This window comes from Zonotrichia albicollis, chromosome 4, assembly GCF_047830755.1.
Source record: "Zonotrichia albicollis isolate bZonAlb1 chromosome 4, bZonAlb1.hap1, whole genome shotgun sequence".
NCBI classification, from domain to species: domain Eukaryota; kingdom Metazoa; phylum Chordata; class Aves; order Passeriformes; family Passerellidae; genus Zonotrichia; species Zonotrichia albicollis.
The window spans coordinates 25,847,547-25,873,040 of record NC_133822.1 but is presented as its reverse complement, the minus strand read 5'-3'; the positions used below and the strand labels follow the sequence as shown (position 1 = coordinate 25,873,040).

Sequence of the window (25,494 nt, the reverse complement as noted above, 5' to 3'; positions counted from 1 at the left end):
AGCAGAGGCTGACTCTTCTCCTCTGGACTGGAAAAGCCTTTCAAGTATCTCATCCAGGAGATGGGAACACCAGCCTTTGCCTAGGAATTCATTAAATCACAGCCATTTTCTCCATTTTCTGCATATGCAGCACAGCAGGTTAGGCTACAAATTTATCCAGCTATAAATTAAAGTTCTTTTTCTTGTAGTTGGGTGTCAGTGGGGAAGAAAACCTCCCTGTATTTGTATTGCAGCCCAGCAGGCTGGGTGGTGCCAAGGACTAACAACAGACCTCAAACCTGTAACAAGACTCAGCCACAGGATTTGTCAGGCTTTGTCTGAACTTGAGCTTGTTTTAGTTTGGATTTATCTCTATCCATAGCCCTTTAGCTTTATCTGCATCTCCCTTTAAGCTAAAACACACGTTGCCTAACTTGTCCAAGTGTAATGGACAAAGTACCCAAAATGCCCAGGTGGCTGCTGTCCAACCTGTTTTGACCTCATTTCAATAGATTAACTAAGAAGTCCTACCCCAATTTTAACCCTCCTCCTTGTGGAGGCAAACTGATAAATTAAAGTAGTCATTGTGTAAGTAGATGCATCAGCAAGACATGCTAACAAATACACTGAAATATCTAAAAATTCCCCAAACCCAGCCAGGGTTGAGGAGGAAGAAATCCTCAGCAGTAATGCTCTACTCTGTTCAGCAGAGAACTTGGGATGTTGACAAGGAAGGTTGAGCAGAACAGCAGAGAAATAGATACTGAAAATGCAATATTAACTGTTTGACCAGACTTATTCATGAGGATTGGTGACAATTCAATTATTTGAGCTGTTAGTATTACTAGCTGGATATAGGATAACTATTTCTTGTATTTGCTATGGTTTTATAGGTTACTGGAGCACTGATGGAACTAATTATAAATTCTAGTTTTGTCAAGTACATTCCCCTTTTTGCCTGTAACAAAATCATATAAGGCTTAGCTTTGAAAAGGAAAAAAAGGAATAAGTATCAAACCCAAAAACAATATGCCTCTCAAACCCTCCCAAGGACAAGAGGGTAATTTCTGTTAAATGAGGTAATTTCTGTAAAATTTTACAAGAGGGTCATTTCTGCCTGACCTTGTCACCAAAACCTTCACAAAAACCTCAATGCAAACTAAAAACTGGGATTTTGAAAGAAGTGAGTAAATCCAAAACATCCCAAGATTTCTATTCAGTGCATTAAATGCTGATGAGTAGTTATTTTCTTGCCACCTCAGAGAAGAAAAAAAATTCTGTGTTGATCACTTTATTTTTGATCTGCTCTGTTTCTCCTTATACCATGGGACAAATCAAGATCATTCCAGCTTATTTCTTCATGTTAAACAAGTGGCAAAGAGAAAAAGACTTAAAAATCCATCAGGGATGGTGACAGAAGAAACCAGCATAAAGCTTCCTTTACACACAACAGGAGTTTACCCAGATGGAAGATGACCCTGGCTGGGCAAGAGGCCAGAATTGGGTTTTTCTTACTGACCTTAGAATTAAATCCTTTGCTTTCTCTGAAATGGGCACCTCTGGAGGAAATACCAATGTTTCTTTCCAGTTCATAACTTTCCTGTAAGTCTCTTGTGGTGTTTCTGAGCAGAAAGGTGGATACCCTGTACAAACAAATAAAAAATTATTAAACTTTTTCTAGGAGAGCAGTGACCTGGGCCTCTGCTTTTGTCAGTGGGGCTCCCAAATATAACAAGTATTAGCCAGAGGTTTTCTCTTCTGAACAAATGGACCCTGTTACCTTTGAACAACTCTTACTTGGGGTTTTTAACATACCTATTAGCATTTCATACATAATCACTCCCAAGGACCACCAGTCACACAGCTTGTTGTAGCCAGTCTGCATAAACACTTCTGGAGCAATATAGTCTGGGGTTCCCACAGTAGAATATGCCTGGAAAAAAGGAATCATCTCTTTAAAAGAGAAATACTGTGGTTTTACACTTTGCAATTCCTTTTCCTGGGGATTTACATACAGGATCTTGTTCTTTGGATGAACAAAATGCTCAATTTGAGAATTCACAGGAACTCAAGTCCCAAGAATATTATTCTTTTTTATTAATAAACACAGAGAACCTCAAAAGTAAATGGAAATTATCCTCTTTAATGAGATGAAATCATAGAATAATGCAACTGCAGTATCAGAAGGTCATCTTAGCTTAAGTTTCAGGTAGCTACATTATAAAAATACCCAAGAAGTTCTATTGTTGTGGTCTTTGTCTATTTTTAAAGGCATAATTTGCTAGATTCCCAAGTGTGGCACTCATGATACACAAGCCATGTATTGGGAGTTTCTCTTTACTGATGAAAAATCCTCCATGAGGCAGGAAGGAGAGGAAAAAACCAAAATCCAACAAAAAACACAAAAAACCCCAAAAACCAACAAACTTAAAGAACAAAAAAGTCCCCCAAAAGCAGTTTTGCCACAAAAATGCTTTACATTGATTTGTCTGACCATAAAGAAACCCTTTGTTTAATTGAACAGACCTGAGATATTTAGGATTGAACCAATGGAAAACTGAAAACGTAGCTCATTTCCCAACAGTGTTGATGCAAGTTGTCATTTTGTCCTTTTATTGTCTCTGTGGGACTGTTCCTCATCACACAGTTCTGCCACATCAGCCTTTACTGGACTTGAGATAAATTCTTTTCAGGGATCTAATTCCAGGCTGGAATAAGGCTGTGAAATACAGCCCCATGAGGCAGCATGGTGGCTGCAATGTAATCTCATTTTGTCTCATGAGGAAAGAAGAGAGCACCCAAAAGCTTTTGGGGAATACTGCAGGAGGTCACTTTTTTTTAAAGGGTGTGGAAAAATAAATGGTCTTGAGGTTTTTTTGGTGAAAATCATGGGCAGGGATGGAAGTCTGAATGGCTGACAGACACTTTGCTTTGGTTCAGTTTATGCCACAAGTTCCCTCATTACTGACCACTCCTCACCACAAACCCAGGCTGGAGCACTCCAGCACCAACACCCTCCCACAGCCTTTCCACCACATTCCCTTTCAGCAGAATGGGAATTCCCCAGAGCTCTCTGGAAAGGAATTCTGCAGTCACACACGTGCTTGTGACAGAGCTACAGGAATCAGAGCCATGGATCCACAGCAAGCCAGTGCTGCAGAGAGCCCCAGACACAGCTTGGCCATGGGGCTGAGGACACCTGAGGGCTTGGGCCAGATGCTCACAAGGCAAACAAAGGCACAGAGAGGAGCAGGGCCTTGCCATTCCAACCTGGATCCCCTTCTTTTGACTTATTTGTGACTTTGGGAGCTTGTAGAGAGCCACATATGAGGATCTTGCAGGTTGTAAAAACCAGGAGCATTAGCACTGAGTTAATTTAACACTTCCTCTAACTAGTTTAAAAGCAAACCAAGAATTATACATTAATTAACTCACCAGCTGTCGCCTGTTCTTCTTCCATGTTTCTGCTTTCCTCTTTGAGTTCATATTCTGAAATGCTAATTTGCAAAGTAGTTATTAAATAACAAGTGTATTTGAGAATTAAGAGAAGAAAGATTTATAGGGCTCCAGTTTTAAGTAACTATCTTGGATATTTAGAACCCTAGTCTAAAAACAAATGCTTGATTGTAACTGAAAATGGGAACATGAGAATAACTACTGTCCAATGCACAGCTGAAATTCATGTAAGTAGGACACATATCAGCAATTCTAAATTAGAACTTGTTCAAACTTTTAGATCAGCTTCTGAAAAGTTTCAGGAGACTGTCACTGACTGCAGTCCTTTGGCACATGGAACCCATGTGCCTCCTGAAAGAGCAGTTCTGTAACTTCACTAACATAACGAAAAATACATGACAATACAGATGCATTACATTATGTGTATTCGTATCTGTGTATGAATGTGCAAAAATACATGACCACTGCAGAAATCATCATTTCTTGCCTGTGAAATGCTCCCATGACCCAGGGAACAAGCATTTCCAGTTTTCCAATTAAATGCAATCAGCCTGCTCCATCTTGCTTATCTCAGCAGAAACACAGGTACAATGTACAGCTGCAGCTCAAAACCATTTACATGTTCAACTAGGACAGCTCATACTCACAGAAGTCACTTGGTGGATTGTGTGTGAGGTTCCTGTAGAACTCTGTTCTGTGGGCTTTCTTTAAACCTGTGCAGAGCCCAAAATCAGACAGCTTTACATGACCCTGAAAACACATAATCAGAGAACACAAAACCATTATTTATATAGGTAGTGTCTGGGCGGAAAAAGAGGTTTAATCACTGCACATGCCCTCTCAGGCCATGATGGACTGGCACAGGACAAGCAGGGGAGCAAAGACTGAACCTTGGTGTACTGGAAGGGTCTGTTTTCTCTCCAACAGGCTATGGCCTCCCAGGAATGGTCAAATCTACAATTTCCCAACAATTGAGGGCAGCTACTTTGCCTGGTTTTGTTTTGAACTGTGACTGAGCAAGCCTTCAGGACAAAATTCCTTTGCTTTGTTTTGACAGTAACCTTGGCTTTAATCAGATTCCCAGACATCAGTGCTGATAGAACCCATCAAACCTGACAGACCTGTGCATGCTGGGATAATGCCTGGCCTCCATCATCTTGAAGATCTTCTCCAACCTAGATAATTCCATGATCTGGTGATGCTGACAGGGTGCATTTCATGGCCAGAATGGTCAGTCTAACTGAGGGAGTTTCCACAGCTGAGTGGGTGATGAAATAAATGTAACTGTAGGAATTGAACATTTAGTATTGTCGGAATTGTCCACAGCTACTTCAAGATACATGAAAGGAATGCTGCACCTTTTAATGTGTATGAATATCAGCATCTGGCCATGCTGAGTGGGTTTTTTCCATAAAAGCCTTGCCTTAAAATGGTTATAAGGCTTCTGAGTAAGATGTAGCTTTGTTTAAACATACTGGTGTTCTCCAGAGAAAACACATTGGGCATTGCCAGCCTTCCCTCCAGCCAGCTGAAATCCCTGGGGTGGCACCAGTGGCTCCCAGTGATGTGCAGCCTGGGATCTTGGCAGCACCAGCAGTTGGTGAGGCCAGTACATGCCTTGGCATCCAGCAGGAGATTGTCTGGCTTGATGTCCCTGTGGATAAATCCCAACTGGTGAATGGCATCGATGGCCAACACTGTCTCAGAAATGTAAAACTGGGTCTCCTCCTCTGACAGTGTGTCCTTCTTCATCAGTAAGGTCATCATGTCACCTCATCAAAGAGAAGAAAAGACAGCTTAGGGATCAGAACATTTTAAACCACAAAACTGTAAGAAAACCCAGTAGAATCCAAATTTAACCTTGTAACTGGCCTTATAGTTACTAATCATAAAACTATTACTGCAAGGACCTACAAACCCAACTTACTTTTTTAGCTGAAAATCCTAAACAGGAATTTTAATTGAACAGCCCAAGAAAATACAGTGGATTTTTACACATGTTAAATTTATTGCACAAACTGTTTGAACAAGGGCTTTTCTTCTGGTTTCTTTTTACTGTTAATAGCCTCAATTGTAAAAAGCAGAAATTTCTACTAAAAAAATTATTCAATTCAAGTTTATTTAATACCCCTTCAACCTTTTTCCTTCCCCTAAAAATCAGGAATGGTCACATGACTGAAACTTCATTTAAAAGAGTGCAAACATTTTTATTTTCACAAATTATACAACATGTTTGTTCCCAATATTTTATAAAGCTGCCAACAAAAGCTAAGGAAGAAGTACCTGTATCACCTGATGCCACAGCACCCAGCTTACCTCCAGGTAAAAACTCCATGATCAGGTAAAGGTTCCTTTTATCCTGAAAGCTGTAAAACATTTTCACTACCCAGGCTCCATCTGCTTCAACCAAAATATCTCTTTCTGCTCTGATATGGGCCACCTAAAATTTGAAAAAAAATTATTATTAGGCAAATATTGAAATATTTCAACAAGGAACACCACATTACATTCCTAGCCCTACAGCACATTTTCATGATCTTTAGCAAAGGAACTATTTTTCTAGTTCTTTCCATACTCATATTTTCCACTATTTTTTACAAGATCCTAGGGTTTCTCTAGAAACACAAAGCACAGCTTGTTAAACTGGTTCTGTTTGTTAGAAAGAACTGAAAAAGCTGGTGGTAAAAATACAAGTGAGTCGAGGAATATCTGACCTAGCTCAGGGTATTCCAGTTCCACCTAAGGTTTTGGAAAATACAGGGAAAGATGCTACCCCATAATTTGACGGAAATTAAGAATAATGGAGATTGGGGGAGGGGTGTGTATTTTCACTACAACATACCCTCATCTTGGAGGAAAAATTAAAGACATTTGCATGGAAAAATATTTCTTGACAGCTGTAAGAAAAGCAGCAAACAGTCTCCTGCATCTGTTCCCCAGTTCTGCTGCTGAGGAACATCTTCACATGAATCCTGTCACAGGGCTGCATGGGGCAAGGTTCTCCCTCTGCAGGAGACACTTCAGCTTGGATTTATCTGCCTTTATTTAGTCTCATTAGAAAGTACTTTTTTCCACCCTCAACTCCTCAATGCTGCTCTAAAATACAGCAGGAAAACTTTGCCTAAAAATAGCCTGGATTTCTCCCAGTGCTACCAGACTCAGGGGGAAAAATACTAGAAGATTGCTTTTTTTTATGTGTGTCCTCTGTTGTCTCTCCACAGAACAAGGCGGGCAATGAAAATTCCAGCAGATAAACATTGGCCAGGGAAGATCACTGTCTCAAACTGAATGTAGAGCATGATCTCAGACTCCTTCCCACATCAGGTTCTGAAATGGGGGCAGCACCACACAAATCCTGACTCTCTGCACACCCTGCTGCTCCTCTGGTTCCCTAAATTCAGGGCATGGCTGCCGGAGACAAAATAATCTGTGCCAGGAAAAAAGAAGTACCAGTGCTGCAGGGAAATGATGTGCCAATGATGGGTAAGGTTTGGACTAGTATGACAAAAGCCCTCTTTTATCTCCTGAGATACCCACCCTTCGTTTCTTTGCTTTGTGGTGCTAAAGTATTTGATGTGTCCTCACAGTGAATTGTTAGCTAAAAAGTAAAAGCAAAAACCAACCAAACTAACAAAATCAAAACAAATAAACCCCCAACAAGATTAACCCAACTATAAAGCAAATCCAAGGAAGACCATGCTGATGAACAATGTGATTTCTGCTGGTTTTCTTTAAAAAAAAACCATCAAATACCTCCATTTTTAATTTGGCACAGGATTATTTTTCCAGAAATATTTTCCTTGAAATGCAGTCACAAAGATTTTATTTTTCTCCCCTTGATAAGGGGAGAAAAATAAAATCTTTGTGACTGTTCCAAATCAGTTGTAAAGAAGTAATTTTTAAATGCAGTTGCATGACCTCATTTCCTAACCTCTGCTGCTTTTGTGCTGTGGTAGCAACAGCACAGACTCTTCGGACTGGCAGACCATTGTAGGGGCTTTCAAAGGTGGAAAAGATTTTCTGGAAAGGGTGAGTTTGCAATTTAGGGGACTTGGAGATGACAAACCTGCTCTTTCTCCAGCATATCTGCTTTTCTCAGTATCTTCATTGCATAAATGTGACCTGTATCCTTCTTCTGAACAAGGCGGACCTTTACGAAGAGAGAGAACCCAGTCAGTCTCCTCTGCCTCAGAAATCCACTGGAAGGCTCCCATTTGCCAGGCATGGAAAAGTTCTCTTGTTAAATACTTAAAAACACATTTAAATATGTTAAATACTGAAAAAGGAATTATTCTGCACCATGTACAACACTAACACTAATGAGGAACAGTTTTTGTTTTAGGAAAACTGAACAGGCACAGTGAATTCCAGGTAGCTTAGGCTATGTAGGTTAAAATTCAGGAGAAATAACTGATGTGACACAGGGCAGAAAGGAGGTTTATCAAGAGGGGTTGTGCCATTGCAAATCCATAACTGCAGAGGGCCATGAGGGCAACATCAGTGTGGGAAGCCAAGAGAAACTAAGTGTCTTTCCAGATGCCTTGGGAAATCAATGCATGTGATTAATCACCAGAATTCTCACACTTGGAGAATGACACAAATCGCTGCCATTCTGCAATAAAACAATTCATCAAATTGTAATTAGAATGTTTCATTATAGTGGCCAATTCCATTTTAATCTCCTGTTCAAGCAAGAATGCCACAAACCTCCCCAAATGCTCCTCTTCCTATGACTTTCAAAGACTCGAAGTCATCCAAGCCGAGCCTGGTCCTCTTGAGCCGCAGGAACTCGGTTTCCTTGCGAGCGTGCTGTGACCGGCGCAGCTTTTTCTGGGGACACAGCACAGCAACCTGTCAGTCAGCTGGCAACAGAGAGTCAAGATGTGCACCCTCCCTTCCTGGGAAGTTGTTCTCTGGAATCCCAACAGGAGAAAAACTTCTCCTTCTACACTTCATTCTCATAGTCCTTGAGAATGGTCTTTTCTGTAGAAGTCTCAGGCACAGTTTCCCACCTTTTTTTGGTTGGTGGGTGGTGGTGTTTTAATTTTATTACTTGGTGGTGCTTTAATTTTATTACTTAATTGTTTAAAAAAAAAGAGAAAAATTATGAAGAAAAACTATCATACTGGTTCAAACAAAGTGTATCAGTCCCAAGGCCAAAGTCACTGCCTGAGGCAAGGACTTTTTTTTGGTGGTGTGAAGGACAGATAAAAGCTGAAACTTATATCCCAAGTGATGACAGGCAACAAGGAGCTTAACAAGCAGCAGAGGCCCTGGTTACAGATCTACAACAAAATCCATTTGCTTTATGGCAGGCAAGCACTCAATTCTGAAAGAAAAATCTGTCCAAATGCCATCATCTATTTTGTCTGATGAAAATGTCACTGGGATTCACCCCGAGAGAAGACAAATGCTGCACCCAAAGATGCTGAGAGCTCACAGTCTGCTAAGGAGGTCCCTGGATCAGGTACCTGCCAGACTCTGTGCTGGGACTACAGCATCCTTTAAAGCCACAAGATGGCAATACACACCCACACTTCATATTCCCACTTCTCAGGAGTTACAGCAGCCACAAAAACTCCAGAAGGACTGACACACTTCCTACTTATTTCCCAGCCTATCCTGAAGGCAGACATGGTGTAATGGACCTCAGAAAAGCAACTCATTGACCAAAGTTCTCAGAGATGGCAACCAGATTGAGATCTCTCCTCATCTGTATCCAAAAGGAGCAAAGGTGTGATGGTTAATTGTTTAAATCAAGGAAAAATGGTTCAGCATTTTGCTTACTACCCACTTCTAACCACTTTTTTTTTTCTTGCCAAATATAACAGCAAACAATTTTAATCTTTGCAAAGCTTGCTAGCTATTTGCTGTGGCCATGTCTCATAAGAACTGCAGGTAGCATGAAAAGCCTTGGATAGCTATTGCAAGTACCAGTCAAGCATATTTACAGCTTTCCTAACATTTACAGGTTATTAAAGGGGCAACACTCATGTGCAAAATAAAACCTTCTGTCATGCTGGCTGATGCTTCTGTGAGCTCTTCAAATGTCCATCTGAAGCAGTGGGACAAAAGCAAAGCAGTTTGTAAGGTTACTTAAGCAGCATTTACCTCCTCATCTGCAAGGCCTTCCTCTTCCATAGCCACTTCCAGCTTCTTCTGCCTGCCAAGGAGAAAACCAGGGGATTGCACCTTGTATTATTTACTAAAAACAAACATAACACCACAGCAAGTCAACACCTTTGCTTCACATACTCCAAACACTGAAGAATTTGCCTCAGATGGAAATTTGCAGGCAGACAGCCCCACTCCATCCAGTTACTCATTTGTGAACAAAGCTGAGGAAAATGTAAAAGCAAATTTAAGCACATGTATGTACTTATGCACTTGCAGAATCAGGCATTAAACCTATATGAAAAAGTATGTTATTAGAGTGAATGTATCTTGTTGAATTAAGACTGTTTTTATCAATTAGGATTACAAATCAGAATAAAAATTGGTTTTTTCAGCATTTCTATCTCATCTCCATCTCCCACATGCCAGCCTGCTCCAGCTTCCATCCCCTCTGTGTGATGACCTCCCCCTGGTCCTGCCCCCTTTCTTCCCATACCGACTAAACTCTACTCCCTGGATGCACCATTATCTTCCCCACAGTGTCCTGCCCAGGCCAGGGCTCACAGCTCCAAGCCTTCCCCCAGTGCCATGCCAGGCTGGGAGGCTCTGAGAGGGGAGCAAAGCCTGGGAATACCCCACAGGTGGCAGAGGTCAGCACATGGCAATGGGGCTGCAGGACCCCTTTCTGTCCCTTTCCTTTCTGTCCACCCACAGGATGCTCCTTTACAGCTGCCAGGGTGCAGCTTTCTGAAGGCTGGTTACCCCCTGCAGCAGGCAAGAATTCAAAGACTTGGAGCCAGGCTGTTGGTGCCTTTCTGCACTTTGGGAAGTACAGCAGGATCCTCTAAATTACAGGCCCTTGATAGACAGTTTATTCTCCTAACTAGAAGCAACTCCATTACATGGAATAATGACTAAATATGATGAAGAGGGAAACCCTGCTGCTTGACTGAAAACCCTTCAATTAAAAACATATTACCAGAGGAATGATAATTTCACACACTAATGACAATCCAACACAGGATTCATTAAGCCACACACTTGGTGCTTTGACACCTAATTCAAGTGGCACTTCACACCTCAGAGACAGGAGTGGGCACTGCTGGGAGGAGCTGAGTGGGGATGACCATCCCACACTCCCATGCAAGGAGTACCAGGCAGCACCACCCAAGCAGAATTTACAGACTGGGATTACACTATCCCCAGAAGTCTTCCTGCCCACCTGAGAGCCTCTCAAACCCTCCATCATAAACCCCCTATTTCTTTGCTGCCCCTTATTTCCACACCAGCTCTTTGCTTCCTTTCCTTACCCCATCATCCCATCAAACACCTCTCAGCCCAGTTCCCTGTCTCCTACACACTCCCTCCTGCAGGGTTTGGGACTCTTGGCATGAGCTCCATGGTGCAGAGCAGGAACAGACACCACAAGCAGCTGCCTTACCCCAAACCAAGCTCCCACCCCTCAGCAGCCCTGCAGAGTTCATTCCCTGGGGCCCCTGCAGAGGAATCAGACGTCCCCAACCTCACACAGAAGGAGAAACCTCACATATTACTCCAAAATAACACCCTGCACAGAGTAGTTTCCACTGATGAGGAGCTGAATTGCACAAAAACATCAGAAGTGGAGCTCTTTGACCACTCGGTGACTGGGATGTTCACAGGTCCCCCCAAAAACAGCCTGTGCCTTCTAGGAATTCACTCTCTGCCACCACATACAGAAGAACTTCCCAGAGCTGCCCCATCCCCGGGGACTGAAATACCCTTGAACAAACAGCAAGAAAAGCTGCAGAGGAGTGAGGGGAAGCAGAGGCAGTACCTGGTTTCCCTCTCCTCATGCTGTATAATCAGGTTGCTGTAGAAGTTCTCCAGTGTAAGTTTGGCCACCGTCACTCTCTCCCGGGTGTGGTTACTCATGGGAAAGGATGTTGTAGTCCCTGCAGTCATCGCCATGGTAACATGTACTGAAACAGAGCAGGGCAAATCATTACTCACTTCAAAAAGAAAAATAAAATATATATTCCTCTTCCCCACTCTCCAAGTTCTTAGGCACTCCAGAATTCACAGTAAAGGCACTGTTCTTTAGATATAAGAAACTCTATTAAAAGCTGCCTTATAAAATTATCCCAAGATAGCAGGAGGATGTGCTACCCACTCTAAAAAATAACAACATGTTGGCAAAACAAAGAGTGAATCATAGCAAAGAGCACTGCACGCTCTGGGCAGCTGACCCAGCTGTGCTTGTCCACAAATAAGGAAAATGTCCCTCTGGCAGACCTGGGCCCAGCCTGGGGGAGGGAAAAGGGTAGGAGAGAGAAGGATCAGGCAGCTCCCAGAGCTGGACTTGTCACAGCTCTGTGACAATTTCAGACTCCAAAAATTCTAGATGATAAAAAAAAAAGGGTGGAATAAAATGAGACAGCAAATGGAAAAAAAGCCTAACCCCAGTCCAGAGAAGTTATTTCAAGGATAAAGATAACCATTGAATATATTTGAATTTTAAAACTGCTCCATAAAGTTACACATGGCCAGGTAGTACTTATGGCTTAAGGCACATGGCCACTGGGCACCTAAAAACTGGGAAGAAAGAAGAAAGAAAGGAGAAAGAAGAAAGGCTGCACTCCTTGAGAGCTTTTATCCTGAACCCAAGGAACTTGGATGTACTGGAACAACACTTTTTAATGCTGGAAAAAGACACCTCAGGGAAGCTCTGAATGCCCTGCAGCTGATCTAGGAAAGCCAGGGGAGATTAAAAAAACCAAAGAACCAGCACAGTTTGTCCTAAGATTCATGTCCTACCTGGAAGTGAGCTGAGGCACTTCAGGAGAGCTTCATGGAGGAAAAGCATGAAAAGCAGCATCTCAGCCCCACTCCCATTTGGTCAGGTTGTTTTGGAAGTTCGTTTTGGAAAATTACACAGAAGTACACAGCACCATGTGTACATCACCTGTCTTCTGCACACAGAACCATGGAATGGCCTGGGTTGGAAGTGACCTCAAACACTTTGTTCTCCACCCCCCTGCCATGGCAGGGACACCTTCCACTGTTCCAGCTTATCCAGAGCTCCTTCTGGGCTTGGACACTGCCAGGGATCCAGGGGCAGCCCCAGCTTCTCTGGGCACCCTGTTCCAGGGCCTCAGCACCCTCACAGGGAACAATTTCTCCCTCATATCCAATCTAACCCTGCTCTCTGTCAGTGTGAAGCCATTGCCCTCTGTCCTGTCACTCCAGGGCCTTGTCAAGAGCCTCTGCATCTTTCCTGTGGGCTCCCTTCAGGCACTTGGCTTCCTTTTTATTATTTATTTAATGCTTCCATTTCCCCAGAGGATTGTGCAGAAGACAAATCCTGAATTAGGCTTAATTTAAGCAGATCCTAATGGCTTTGAAGGTGAACTGATTAGGGGCTCATACAGAAGAGAACTTGCACGTCCACACTGGGGCAGGAGGATGCCTGAACTCTGCTCCTGGCTCTTTGTTTTGATTCTGCCTGCTGCACTCTGAGAGGGTGGGATTTTTTCCTGTGCATTTTTCATGGGATCTGATGTGACAATAGGATTTTTGTTGCCAGAAATGCAGCTGCTGGGTCACAAATAAAGGCGTTTTATGGCATCATGTGGATATTATTTTAGCTGTTTATTTTGAAGCGCACAAGACACCAGAATTCTGAGAATAAAAATATATCTCTCCATAAAGGCACAAAGAGGTTTTAATAGCACTACAGCTGCTTCAAAGTGATGCCAATATTTCTATTTTTAATCAAACTTTTATTCCCTTCAGTTTTCTACTGAAGAAAGATGAGATCTGTCAATTCCTAGCAGTGTTTACTAAAACTTAGGCAGTTCTGTTCTTCACACAGAAACATCCCCCATGCTGGACACATCTCCAAAAGCCAGGAGAACTTAGCACTGGTCTCTCTGCTGTGTTTATTGTACAATTTTACACTTTTTCCCTCAATAGGTGGGAAAAGATAAATACAAATCAGCTGATAAGAGCAAATCAAACAGAGCCACAGCTGACCACACACCGGCATCTGTGATTAAGTTATTTCAAGAAATGACCTAATGGAGTAAAAACCTGCCTTCTAATAATTTTGGAACATCAGGATAGAGCAGCATTAAGCCAGGCTTGAAATGGATTAACCTTTACTTAAGGTATAGCAGGCTCACTCTCACACCAGATATTTCTCCTTTGCACGTCTTGTATTCCTGGTAGGATAAACCAACACTGCAACTTGATTTCCTCTTCATTTGTTTTGCCCATGCTCTACACTCACAAATGCAGGCACTGCCAGACAGCAAATCCAAGTCACTGGGTTTTATTAAACTTGTAAAAAGGATTTCCCAATCCCAGCACTGACACCCCACACTATCAACAGCAGGACTGACCCTCATATGCTTCACAGGAGGGAAAGACAAATAAGTGTCCCCAGTTAGCTCTGCCACCGTGGGGAGAAAACCAGCCCACAACCACCACAAAGAAAATATTTGTAAAACCAGGAGACGCCTTAAGCTCTCCAGAGTCCCCAAAGTAAATGAAAAAGAGCACAGACCTGGCAGGAGGCACAAGATATCCCACAAAATCCTGTGCGAACTCACAGCCGAGAAAACCTCTTCAGCCTTTTTCCTTTTTCCTCCTGTCTCTGCTTCCACTAGCGAGCCCCCAAACACAGCACAAATCCACATCCCAGACAAAATATTCAGCTGGGAGTCACCAAGTACTTAAGCATGACCTTTAAAAACAAATGATGCAGAGGGATGGGGGCGGGAAGGAAGGAGCTCCAAAACAGGACCTTTTATTGACAGCACACTACTTGTACTGACCTCACCACATTAACGGGAATGCTTTGAAAAGGTGCCACCCATGATTCTTGGAAATGCCCTCACAAGCCTAATAGTTCACCCAAATCCATGCCACCTCCATAATGGAACCATTCCACTCCTGCAGCATCACTGGAATTACTTTAGGCTCCCTGGACCAAGAAGAATGTCATATTCAACCAGCTAGCCACATTTAGCCAGAACTCCTCTGGCTGACAGGGATCTTTCTGAAGGGCCTGGAACATCCCCAAGTGTGAGGAAGAAAGACATCAAAGGGCTGCAATGGACAGGAGGCGCTGAGCCCGCGGGACCAGGGATGCCATATGTGCTGCCTGGCCCGGGAAATGAGCCCGTGCCTCCTGCAGGCATGGCTGCAATCCCAGCCTGAGCTCTCCTCATGCCAGCTCAGCACCTGCAGCAAGGGGATAAGGAGCTTTGGATGTGCAGCAGCCAGGGAAAATCTGGCTACCAGAGGCAGGAGGGAGAACAGCACAGAGGGGAGGAGAAGAGAGGAGAGGAGGGATGTTCCCCAAGGATGAGGGAGAGCAGAGAACAGCTACAGAAAGGGGAGAGCAGCCAAATGCTACTGAACTGGAGCCTTCAAGAGATGTCTCCAAGCAATCCCCTCCTGATCCATCATTGAATAGAATATGTCAGCTGGATACAACTCTCGCTCTCCCTCCTGGTAGAAAAATGTTGCCTAATCAAAGCATACATTTGACCTTTTTGTTCCCAGATCTTTCCTGACTGGGAAGCAGAGAAAGGCCAAGCAGCATTGACTACAACTTCAATCTGCGCTCCCATTTGTCACAACAGCTCTAAATCAAACTCTGCATCTGTTTGCCTGGAGTTCCCACCCTTTAAACCCCCACCCCCAGATTCTGCTACACCACTGCTAACTCCAAACCCCCCCATTCTCTCTGGGGCACCTCTTGGCAGCTCCCAGAGCCTGTCATTAATGTTTTCATTAAACTATTGGATTAAGTCTGTTATTAATGAGTGCAAAAATCACTGAGGCATCCAATCCCACCTGCTGCAGCAGCTCCAAAGAGGAGAGATGGAAGAAATCAAAGCGAATGGAGAACTGCTCTGCCCAGAAACACAGCACTTTGTGGGATCACTTTCTAATAAGGAAGGGATAAGAAGATAGAATCCAAGCCTCCTGCACAGGCAAGTCTCCTGCTTGTCAGTAAGAAGAGCCACAGGATATTTCAAATCAGGCTGGATCTATACTATCAAACTAATCTGAACCTAAGTCACACACTGGAAACATCAGGGTTCTTTTTGAAGCCACGTGTGTAATACAGTTATATAGTAGCCCTAGAATAAATTTACCCAGGACTCAGTGAGTATTTAAGTTAGGGAGCAAACCCCACATTCAATTCTGCCAGAGAGAAAAACACCTTTTTTTCCAAATGCTGCTGGTCTCCAATTTGGATTTACAATGTCAAGCTACATACGTGTTCAGCAGGACGGGGAAGAGCAGTCCTCCCTCCAAAGTGCCATCAATTCACAGAAAGACTGATAATAATTTTATTTTCATCCACCCAAGCATACCCCTAAAAGCCCAGCAGTTAGGAAGGCAGTTTGCTATTTCAGTAAAAAACTGCCAAATTAATGAAATTTCCATTTAACATTCCAAGAGAATTTGCCTCCTGAATCAAAGCCCCTGGATAAGTAACATACCAAAACATATTTTTGCCTTTCAAAATTCCCATGGTTTCAGCATGATATTGAACTTGCTCCTGAAATGAAGCATACAAATGGCATTTTTCAAGAATTAGGAAGTAAAAGAGAAAGGAGAGACGAAGCCAACACATAGAGCACAATGAAGTGAGTACCTTCAAAATTCCAGCTGTCACCACCGTGCCCAGAGCTGGGGCTCTTCTGGGTAAGAAGTGAGAGCAGACTCTGCCTGGCTCCTTCCAGACAACCCAGCCCAAAAACTCACCAAGCTGGGCACTAAACCCCAAGGCTGACAAGGATTATATTAAAAAATGACAAGGATTATATTTTAAAAATGAGGTGCTATCTAGGAAAGCAGCACAGACACAGCAAAGCTTTGAGCACAAGCGCCAGCCCCACAGTCTCCAAATTGTTTGAATTCTCCTAAAGAGAGACAGGATATATATAAAACTGGAAAAAACCAACCCACCATACACAAATAACAGCATGATTCACACCAAGGGGCAGTGGGCAGGGCCAGACAAATGAAAAAAACAGCCCAAGGCTCAGCAGGATGATGTGGTGGGATGTACTCTGAGCAGCTTCTGAGACGTGCAGCCATATGTGGGGTGAGCAAACAGACAGCAGAGATAAAAATGCTGTGCAACAGCTGATAGTTCCAGTGAGGGAACAGGAGGAGAAAGTGCCATCAAGCCCAGGAGGAAAATTACTTTCTGCACCACAGTTTCTGCTAGCACAGGTTTGGCAACTGTGCTGGGCATATTTTCACCATCCAATTGTTTATACTGAACCTCCTCCTGCTGAGGATCACAGAATGGCCTGGGCTGGAAGGGACTTTGAAGCCCATCCAGTTCCACCCCCCTGCCATGGGCAGGGACACCTCCCACTAGCCCAGCTTGCTCAGAGCCCCATCCAGCCTTGGAAAATTGCAGGGATGGGGCAGCCTCAGCTTCTCTGGACCAGGGCCTCAGCACCCTCACAGGGAACAATTTCTTCTTCATATCCAATCTAAACCTCCCCTGGGTCACTTTGGAGCCATTGCCCCCTTCTCCTGTCACTCCAGGCCCTTGTCCAGAGTCTCTCTCCATCTTTCCTGTGGGCTCCCTTCAGGCACTGCAAGGCCACAGTGAGGTCACCCCAAAGCCTTCTCTGCTCCAGGCTGAACATTCCCAATTCCCTCAGCCTTTCCTCCCAGCAGAGCTGCTCCATCCCTCTGCTCCCTTTGGTGTCCCTGCTCTGGCCTGGCTCCAGCAGCTCCCTGTCCTTGCTGTGCTGGGCCCAGGGCTGGATGCAGCCCTGCAGGGGGCTCAGCAGAGAGGGGCACAGGGGCAGAATCCCCCCTGCCCTGCTGCCCTGGGGCTCTGGGTGCAGCCCAGCACTGGGAGGTTCTATCTTCTTTTGCTATAACCTAGTTTTAATCCTATTCCAAAGCTTTTGATTAACCTCCAGAAACAACCAAAACTCAACAGGACCCAGAAGTCTCCAAGCAGCAAGCTGACAAGAAAACCTCACTAGTCCTATCGATGTAAATCATGGGCCAGTATTTTTCAACTCTTGGAGTGTGATCTTAATATTTGTGTTATTTCTAAGTACAGCTTTCTGTGCTTAGAACAGAACCTTGTCCAAAGTTCACTCATGTCAACAAAAAACCCCTTCAGCTCAATGGGTTTTGACCTAATAGTCCCATTCCAGCCTCAGGATGATGCTAACTGCTGTTAGTGAGGTTCATAATTATCAGATCAGCATGTTTGCCAAGCACTGCTCTGGGGTATGTTTCAGACAGAAAAATAAATATTTTGTTCCTCCTTAATTCACGTCTTCAGTAATATCACCATTCACAAGCCCCTGTTTTATTTAATCTGCTACTGAAAGGAAACAACATTCCCTGCCAGATAAAACAAATCAGATATTTCACATGCAGATTCTTTTCTAACACTATTGCCATGACCAGATCCTTCAGTTGTTACAACAGTCTCCTTTTGGGAAGGGAAAACAAAATAAGACTGCAACATGCCATCACTGACACTTCAGCATTTCATTAACCCTGTTTATTTACTTCATCTCCTTTAGCCTTCCTTCCCCAATGTGCATTATGGTTGAATGAGTTTTGTTACTTTAAAGTTACAGAATTAATTACATTTGTTCTATTTAAAGAACCACTAAGAAACCACGTAAAATTAGCCCCATTGGAACAGGCTTTGCTATTTAAAAGCCAAAGATGTCCAAATGTTTTAGCCATTTTCAGCCATTCTTCCCCCATGGGGCATCTGGGTGAGGCGCCTGTTATGGCCCCAGCTAAAAGCAGAAAGTGCTCCATGACTTGTGAACCAAAAGGAGTGGACACTCCCAGTGCCTGATCCCCAGGGCTGTGACAAAACCCTGGGGAGACACTGCCGGGCACACAGGACTCAGGATGCAAACACTGCACGAGTCCTGCAGCCACTGTGATGATGATGATGATGACACCAGGGAAACCTGGGGGACAGCAAGACCCAGAGAGCATTTTGGGGTGTCAGCAGCCAGCTCCAATATACTCCCCAAACACCAGAAGACTTTAATGCAGCCAAAAAAGATGTTTTCAAGATGAAGAAAAGAAAGGTACTTTCCTGCCTTGAGGTTGATTCCTAAACCTAAAAACATCCCAAAATAGCAGTGTGGGGCTCTGATGAGAGGAGGCAAAAAATCCCTCTCCCAAGCAGCAGGAACCCCTCCCAGGCCAGACCAGGGCTATGTGTGTGCTGTAAGCTGGCACAAGCCAGGACTGTCTCTGAAAGGAGCCATCCCATTTTCCATCCAACCATCTGTTTGTTTCCCTCCTGCTGCCGCTCGTGCTTTGTGCCAGCACAGGAAGCTGCACGACCCACACTGAGGAACCATTACCAGGCTGAAATAAATTCTTTTTAAAATAGTTTGGGTGAGGCTGGTTTCACCTTCAGGGATTGACAAAGGCCACCCTGCCCCAGGCTGAGCCCACTTGGCCCTTCCCAGGAGTCAGTCCAAAGTGGGAAATAAGCAGGCATGGCCTCCTCGTCTTTTAATCTGGCTCACAGAAATTAATCTCGGAAATCATTCCAACACACCCGCAGTAATGATAAGGAAACATTTCCTAATATGGAATAAAAACTGAATATTGGAGTTGTGCTGCACTCCAGGATTTCCTGCTATTCAACACAGCTGAGCAGCAGAAGTCTCCCATGAACAGCGGCCGAGATTCAGCTCTCTGCTGCTTTCGACGAGCAGCGGGTGCAAATTCATTGCCCTGACAGGAAAAGGTACAGGCTGAAACTATGTATGGGTATACAAGAGGATACAGGGGAATATATGCATTTAAAAATACCTAGGTCTACCTACACCTATGTAAGATCCATAAACTATGTTTATTTCCCTTGAGAGTTTATCTTTTGTCCATTCAAGTAGGAAAGAAACTTTTGATCCAAACGTCATAACCTTGGATTTCACAAACAATGGGAGACTGGCCATGTGAAGTTTAGAAAAGCAAATCTACTAATAAGGTCACTTCCATCCCAGCTCCAGTTGCCTTCAGCCTTTGGTGATACAATCACATTCTTTAAGCTCTACTGTCAGTAGCTCTGTCCCAAAGTGAGGAGCGCATTTTGAGACATTCCGTACTTAAAACACTCCCTCAGCGCTGAAGGACACGCAATGACTTACCAACATCTCCCTGAGCTCAGCTCTTCCAAATAACTCATTTTATTCCCTTTCCTTCCCTTACACCCTTAAGATAACCCAGCCTTTGGGGTTTAGCAGTACCCACTCAGACTGCCTCAGTGAGCATGTGCTCTGGCTGTGGGCAGGACTCCCCCACCCACCCAAGCTCACAGAGAAAGGGGACACACAGGGGTTGTACTTCTGCCCCACCTGCAGGGATGGAGGGCTGCAGCCAGGAATAGGAAGGGAACGGAGGTGCGACGTCTCCACACACTGCTGTCATCCAAGGAGTGCTCCACGTGGGAGGTCAGCTCAGGACAACACTCTGCATGACTCAATGAAGCACGAGACGTGATGAGGGAACCAGACCTGCAGCCCAAGCAGCCACTCCTTTACTTCCAGTGTTTACCACTGTGTGCATTTTAATTTCCTGGGGACAAGAGAAATCAGTAGCTTGCTCGAAAGCTCACAGTGCTCTGCAGTGAAACAACATTTCATAGCTGGCTTCAGCTCACTTCTCTCTGTCCTTCCTCCTGGCTCTCCCCACGTTTCACAGTGCTGCAAATCTCTCCTCTCAGAAGTGTCTAAAACAGGAAGCTTCTCTATTTACTGGAGCAATTGCATTCCTGTGCACTTAAGCATTCTCACAGCTTTTAGCAGGTACTTGCATCCAGGTGTAAGAAAACCTTGTTTTAACACCCATTGAATTAACTGGCATTAAAAAGTCCATGCTAAATATCTTGCTGCAATGTTTCAGATCATGAAATAAATACAACCAGAGCAAGGTCAAGAATCATAAATCTGCTTCCTCCTCAGTTATTGGTTTTCTGGATAAAGTCCTACTCAGGTCCAATGAAAAACATGTCCCACTCTAAAACATGCACAACTGCCCAAAGGTAACATTCAGTCACAGGGACTTTCTCTACATCTTTTGTGACAAAGAGGCAAAAGTTGGCACAAAAGCAATGAATAAGCAAAGAATCTTCTAACACAGCACCAGTACAAGTTCCAAGGAAACCGTGTTACATTTTCAGATGTCATCCAAGAAGCTCTGCTCTTAGATTTTAGGTATTTTGTTCTTCTACTTCCTAAGAAGCCTACATTCTACTTCCTAAGGAGCCTAGGGAAGTAGGACCTTTAGGATTTAGGAGGGACTGTTGCACTGAAGAATGCTGGAGAAGAGGGCACCAAGTCTGCTTTTCTTTTCCACTGATGTATGTTCAAATCCCTGACTCTCGCCAGGCTCTTTTTAGATCACATCAATCAAATTAAGTAATTACACATGATAAGTCTGTGCCAGCAGAGGAGCTGACTGCTAAATGAGATGCAGAACATCAGTGCCCGGCCATGGCCTGTGCAGTGCCTCCAGTCAGGGTTAATGAGCACAACAGATCCCTCTGGCCCTGCAAAACTGTAAATGCAGGTAGTGTCTGTTGTCAGTGTACACAACACAGAAGAACAGATGTTTGCCCATTCAAATCCCACTACAGCACTTCATTCCTTGAACTGGGATATTTGGAGCAGCAGACAGCTGTTGGCACACAAAGCAGACTGACTTGGTGAGGGCCCAGAGATAAAGAGATGTCTGTGGCTTCCTGACGTAAGAGAGGAGCACTTGGTACCACCCTCCCGGTGCCTGGAGCTGGGAAGCAGATTTGGAACGGTGGGGATGTAGCTGAGCCAGACTCTTACCACAAATCACCAGCAACAGAGGTGGAGAATGAAGCTTTATCTCATAAAGGAACCCTAATCACAACACCTAATCCCCACAGTGATAATAAGGATAACTGAGAAGAGAAAGCTTTACCACTGTGCCTTATCATCAGGCTGGTTTAGGGGAGAACAGTCAATACAACTGTGGTCTCGTTTTTCAACATTTCTATCACATTGAGAATGCATATATCACAAACACACAGCAAGTGGGTAGCTGCAATTTATCCCTCTGAAATTTAGAGGTTTAGGTAGAGAGGATACAGCTCTTGCAGAGGCAGACTGCCTTGTGAAATCCCAGAGTCCTCCTGCAGCCTTTCCTTCACATCCCAACTGCTCATCTCCTCCAGGGCTGAAGGGCACCAGGAATGCTTTGTTATGACAGTCTGTACATCCACATAGCTGCATATTCACCTCCTACATAACTGCACATTCACCCTTCTAGGGTGAGCAGAGGAAGGCAAAAAAGGAACTGTACGCAGGTGAAAGATGATGAGGTTTGTGATGGGTATAAGCTCCCAGTGAGTAGTAATTCTCCAGCCTTGGCCTGGGAAAGTTCACTCAGAATGGGTGTTGTTTTCCCTAAATTCACCTCAGATATTTGATTCTATTATCTGGTTTCCAAGTTAAAGGAAAAGAGAAGAAAACCAGGGTGTGGATAAATGCTCTGGCTGTATCCAGCTGCAAGTGAAGTAGGGGGAAAGGAACACAAGAGTGTCACCGACATTTTTTCATAAAGATCCTTTCTTTAGGATTTTCCCTTCTGGGAAGCTGAGGCCCCAGAAAAAGAATGTAAACAATGGTTATCTGCTGCTGTGAAAAGCAACAGGTGCACCTGTGATTGGCCCATGTTGGATGTGTATAATTAATGGCCAATCCAGGATGGTGCTCTCTCTGGGACAGAATCAGAGAGCTCCTTTGTTATTCATTCTTTTCTATTCTTAGCTTAGCTAGCTTCTGAGAACTTTCCTTCTATTTCTTTTAGTATAGTTATAAAGTAATATATATCATAAAATAATAAATCAAGCCTTCTGAACATGAGGTCAACATTCTCATCTCCCTCTTCACCCTGAAGACCCTTGCAAGCCCTGTAACAGAAGAGATTTGCTTAAGTTTCTACAAGATATTAAGGCTGTATGTTAAACATGCATGAAAGGGTAAATTTCCAGATAAAAAATAAATAAATAAAATTTAAAGAGCCAGTTTCCTAAGCTTTCAAGATGAAACAGATTATGGCAAGAAAAGCAGAAAAAGATGATAAATTCTCCAGGAGCAAACCTTTCCCACCAAGGAAGCCTTCAGAACAGAAAGCCTTGGAGCATGTCCTGAGGGCTAAGCACTCTCCTGACCAAGAAAAGGAGCAGGACTCATCAGTAGAAGAAGGACTCTTCATGCAACAGGGGTCACCTCAAACAAAGGAGCAGAAACACTTGTGCTCCTACAGAATGGCTCTCAGTTCCTTTTCAAGGTGAAGGTCTCTACTGCCCCTGTAAGGTGACCAAGTGTCATTGAGCCTCCATTTCTTTGTCAAGTGCAGATAAATAAAAGTGGAGTTACCTGCAGGAAATCTGAACGGAAATACCGGTTCTGTACAAACAATGGGTCAAGATGGAGGCTGGTGGAGTGGCAAATAATGACTACTTTCAGGCAGTGATCTGAATTGCTTGACAAATTGCATACAAGCAGCTATTTCCCATAAATAGCAACCAGAGAAAAACCCAAATAAGCCGTAGGAAGAATGAGATCATTTCCACTTTTGAAATATTATTTAACATTAACATTTCCTTATGGGCATGGGCCCTATGCTCAAGGCCTTTACACAGAAAGGACAGACATTGCTGCCAAGCCCTGCTTCAAGGCCTTGTCAGTGCAGGTCTACAATTGGTTCTTAGAAAGACAAGAACATTCTCAGCAGCCAGGGCTCAAACAAAGTCCCTTCCTCTCCACTGGGCTGATCCCTCAAGTCCCAGCCACACATTCCTACAGTTTTCCTAATAATGCAGCCACAGTCCAGTTAGGGCAACTCAGCAGCCTGACAAAATTAAGCTACCAACCAGCCCATGCTCTTGTGAAAAGGAGACCACTCTTCCATAAGATCAGCAAACTGGTTTGTCCCATCTTCCAACTCCACAAATCCAGTGAAAGGGGAGCAATTAAATAGGGACAGGCACAGAGGACAAGGGGGAGAACAGCACTGTCCCTTTTGCAGGCAGCCAGACTTGGACTACATCCCAGTAAAGTTTGGATACACTTGTGGCAGTGGGAGTACAGGGCTGTCCCTTTGGACAGAGGCCATTTATGTCACATTGGGTGCAACAGAAACCCCAGAGTCCCACAGTGACAACTGTTACACAAACATTGACTCTCACCAATGAGTCACATCCCTCTTGCCCCCACTTTGGCTGGCTCCCTTTGGAAATGGGCTGGTGCAGAGGAGAGCTGTGCAAAGCTCTCAAAACACAGGCTGTAAGTACTTTCTGACATTCCCTTCTCTTCAGGCTGCAACAGTACAGAACACAATCCATTTGATTCTGATGGAAGTGGTCAGGGTGAGGCTAATCATGATGCACAGCTGAGCCCCTATCCATGTGCTGCACTCCCCACGGATCACCCCAGTCACATTTACCAAGTCCAGGAAGGGTTTGTCCATGTGCTTCTCCCATCTGCCTTGTGAGCTCTCCTGAGGCACTGCTTGGTTCCAGCACACTGAGCAAAGCCCAGCATGGACAGCAAGCTCCAACAGCAATGCTGAGCTGCAGCAGAAGCCCACCCTGCAGCACACACAGACACAACCTGTACTTGAATCTGAATAGTTTTATGGGCACTCAAACACTTAAAGCAATGCCCAGTACCTGATCTATGGGAACACATCAGGAACATCCACTTAAAGGCCCATCCTAATTTCTCACTCATTCCTTAATGCATCTCCTCTCAGTCTATTCAACCACTCTCCCAGAAGAGCTGCCTGCTCAGGTATCCCTAACAAAGCCACTAATGCTGACTTGAAGTGCACAAATCCTGCAGATTAAAACCACATTAAGTCTCTGTCATTTGCCAGTGATGCAAGCAGTGAAGTAGTGAATATCTGGAGTTTTCTGTTTCTAATTGCAGATGATGTATGTACAAAGGAAGGATGCTCTTGTGGCTACAGCACAGGAAACTGCATTAAGTAACAGATGATCTGGATTCTATTTTATTTCCTATGTGCAAAAACAAACCATGCAGAAAGAAAAAGAAAACATGTACTTAGGGTGTGCCTCAGTCACCCTACAAGAAAGCAAACATCATTCCTGTAGCCAGCAGGTCAGGTTAGGAGGCTTTAGGAGTTCACAGGCACAAAAGACTGGGGTCTTAAGTATTAAGAAGTTATTAATTAATTCTGAAAATTCATTATGTAACCTAAAACATATGAGACATAGGGCCCTCCTTTTTAGGTGCACTTGTGTGAGCTGCCCATTTGAGGGCTGCAGCCAAGCATGGGTCTGTATATTGTGGGTTTGGAAGGGCATGTGGCAAGATAAGCACCTGAGACAGCTGAAAGACAGCACCAAAGACAGGGCTGAAATCCCACCAGGAATTCAGAAACAGGGGGAAAATATATGGGAATGAGCAAAGGAAGGACACTGAATATCAATGCTCTGCAAGAGGCCAAATTTGGTGATAGCATTTCCAAGCTGAGCTCCAGCAGCCTTGGAGAAATGCTGCTCTTGTGAGTCCAGCTGAGAGCATTCCTCCAATGACTCTCCAGTCAATGTTTACATATTCTGTTGCTCACATGCAAATAACATTAATCAGCTGCTTTAAAAGCACTGATAAATAGGCAACCTTTGGAAAGTTTTACAGTTTCCCTGTAAAGCCACACACAATATCAGGAATGTGGTTTGTCACACTGATATAGCACAGGGTAAGAGAGAACATGTCCCAGTTTCACAAATCACAAGGAAGCAGCTGCTCTGCTCTATTCTCTTCACTTCTGAAAATATAAGGAGCACCAAAAAATAAAGAAAAAGTAGTCCAATAAAGTAGTATTAGCACAGAATTAAAAACATTTACATCTGTGATTCCT

The 25,494-nt window shown here is 43.9% G+C and overlaps 1 protein-coding gene across 6 annotated transcripts in view; it reads right to left on the bottom strand.

The window, feature by feature from the left end:
• The window catches only part of STK38L (serine/threonine kinase 38 like), a 46,586-nt gene that overhangs the window by 7,453 nt on the left and 13,639 nt on the right, over nucleotides 1-25,494 (bottom strand). The window contains exons 1-11 of one of the 6 annotated variants that reach the window (XM_014264189.3): nucleotides 19,929-24,632; nucleotides 11,366-11,510; nucleotides 9,547-9,598; nucleotides 8,143-8,265; nucleotides 7,502-7,585; nucleotides 5,752-5,875; nucleotides 5,053-5,207; nucleotides 4,083-4,185; nucleotides 3,415-3,476; nucleotides 1,795-1,912; nucleotides 1,499-1,622 (exon numbers count right to left, since the gene is read on the bottom strand). In XM_014264189.3, coding sequence (XP_014119664.1) covers nucleotides 1,499-1,622; nucleotides 1,795-1,912; nucleotides 3,415-3,476; nucleotides 4,083-4,185; nucleotides 5,053-5,207; nucleotides 5,752-5,875; nucleotides 7,502-7,585; nucleotides 8,143-8,265; nucleotides 9,547-9,598; nucleotides 11,366-11,510; nucleotides 19,929-20,001 — 1,163 coding nt within the window. In that variant the 5' untranslated portion in view covers nucleotides 20,002-24,632. Of the gene's footprint in view, nucleotides 1-1,498; nucleotides 1,623-1,794; nucleotides 1,913-3,414; nucleotides 3,477-4,082; nucleotides 4,186-5,052; nucleotides 5,208-5,751; nucleotides 5,876-7,501; nucleotides 7,586-8,142; nucleotides 8,266-9,546; nucleotides 9,599-11,365; nucleotides 11,511-14,095; nucleotides 15,185-16,204; nucleotides 19,887-19,928; nucleotides 24,633-25,494 lie in introns of those variants that run through there. The other 5 variants (XM_014264191.3, XM_014264192.3, XM_026790819.2 and 2 more) reach the window with 5 other exon arrangements.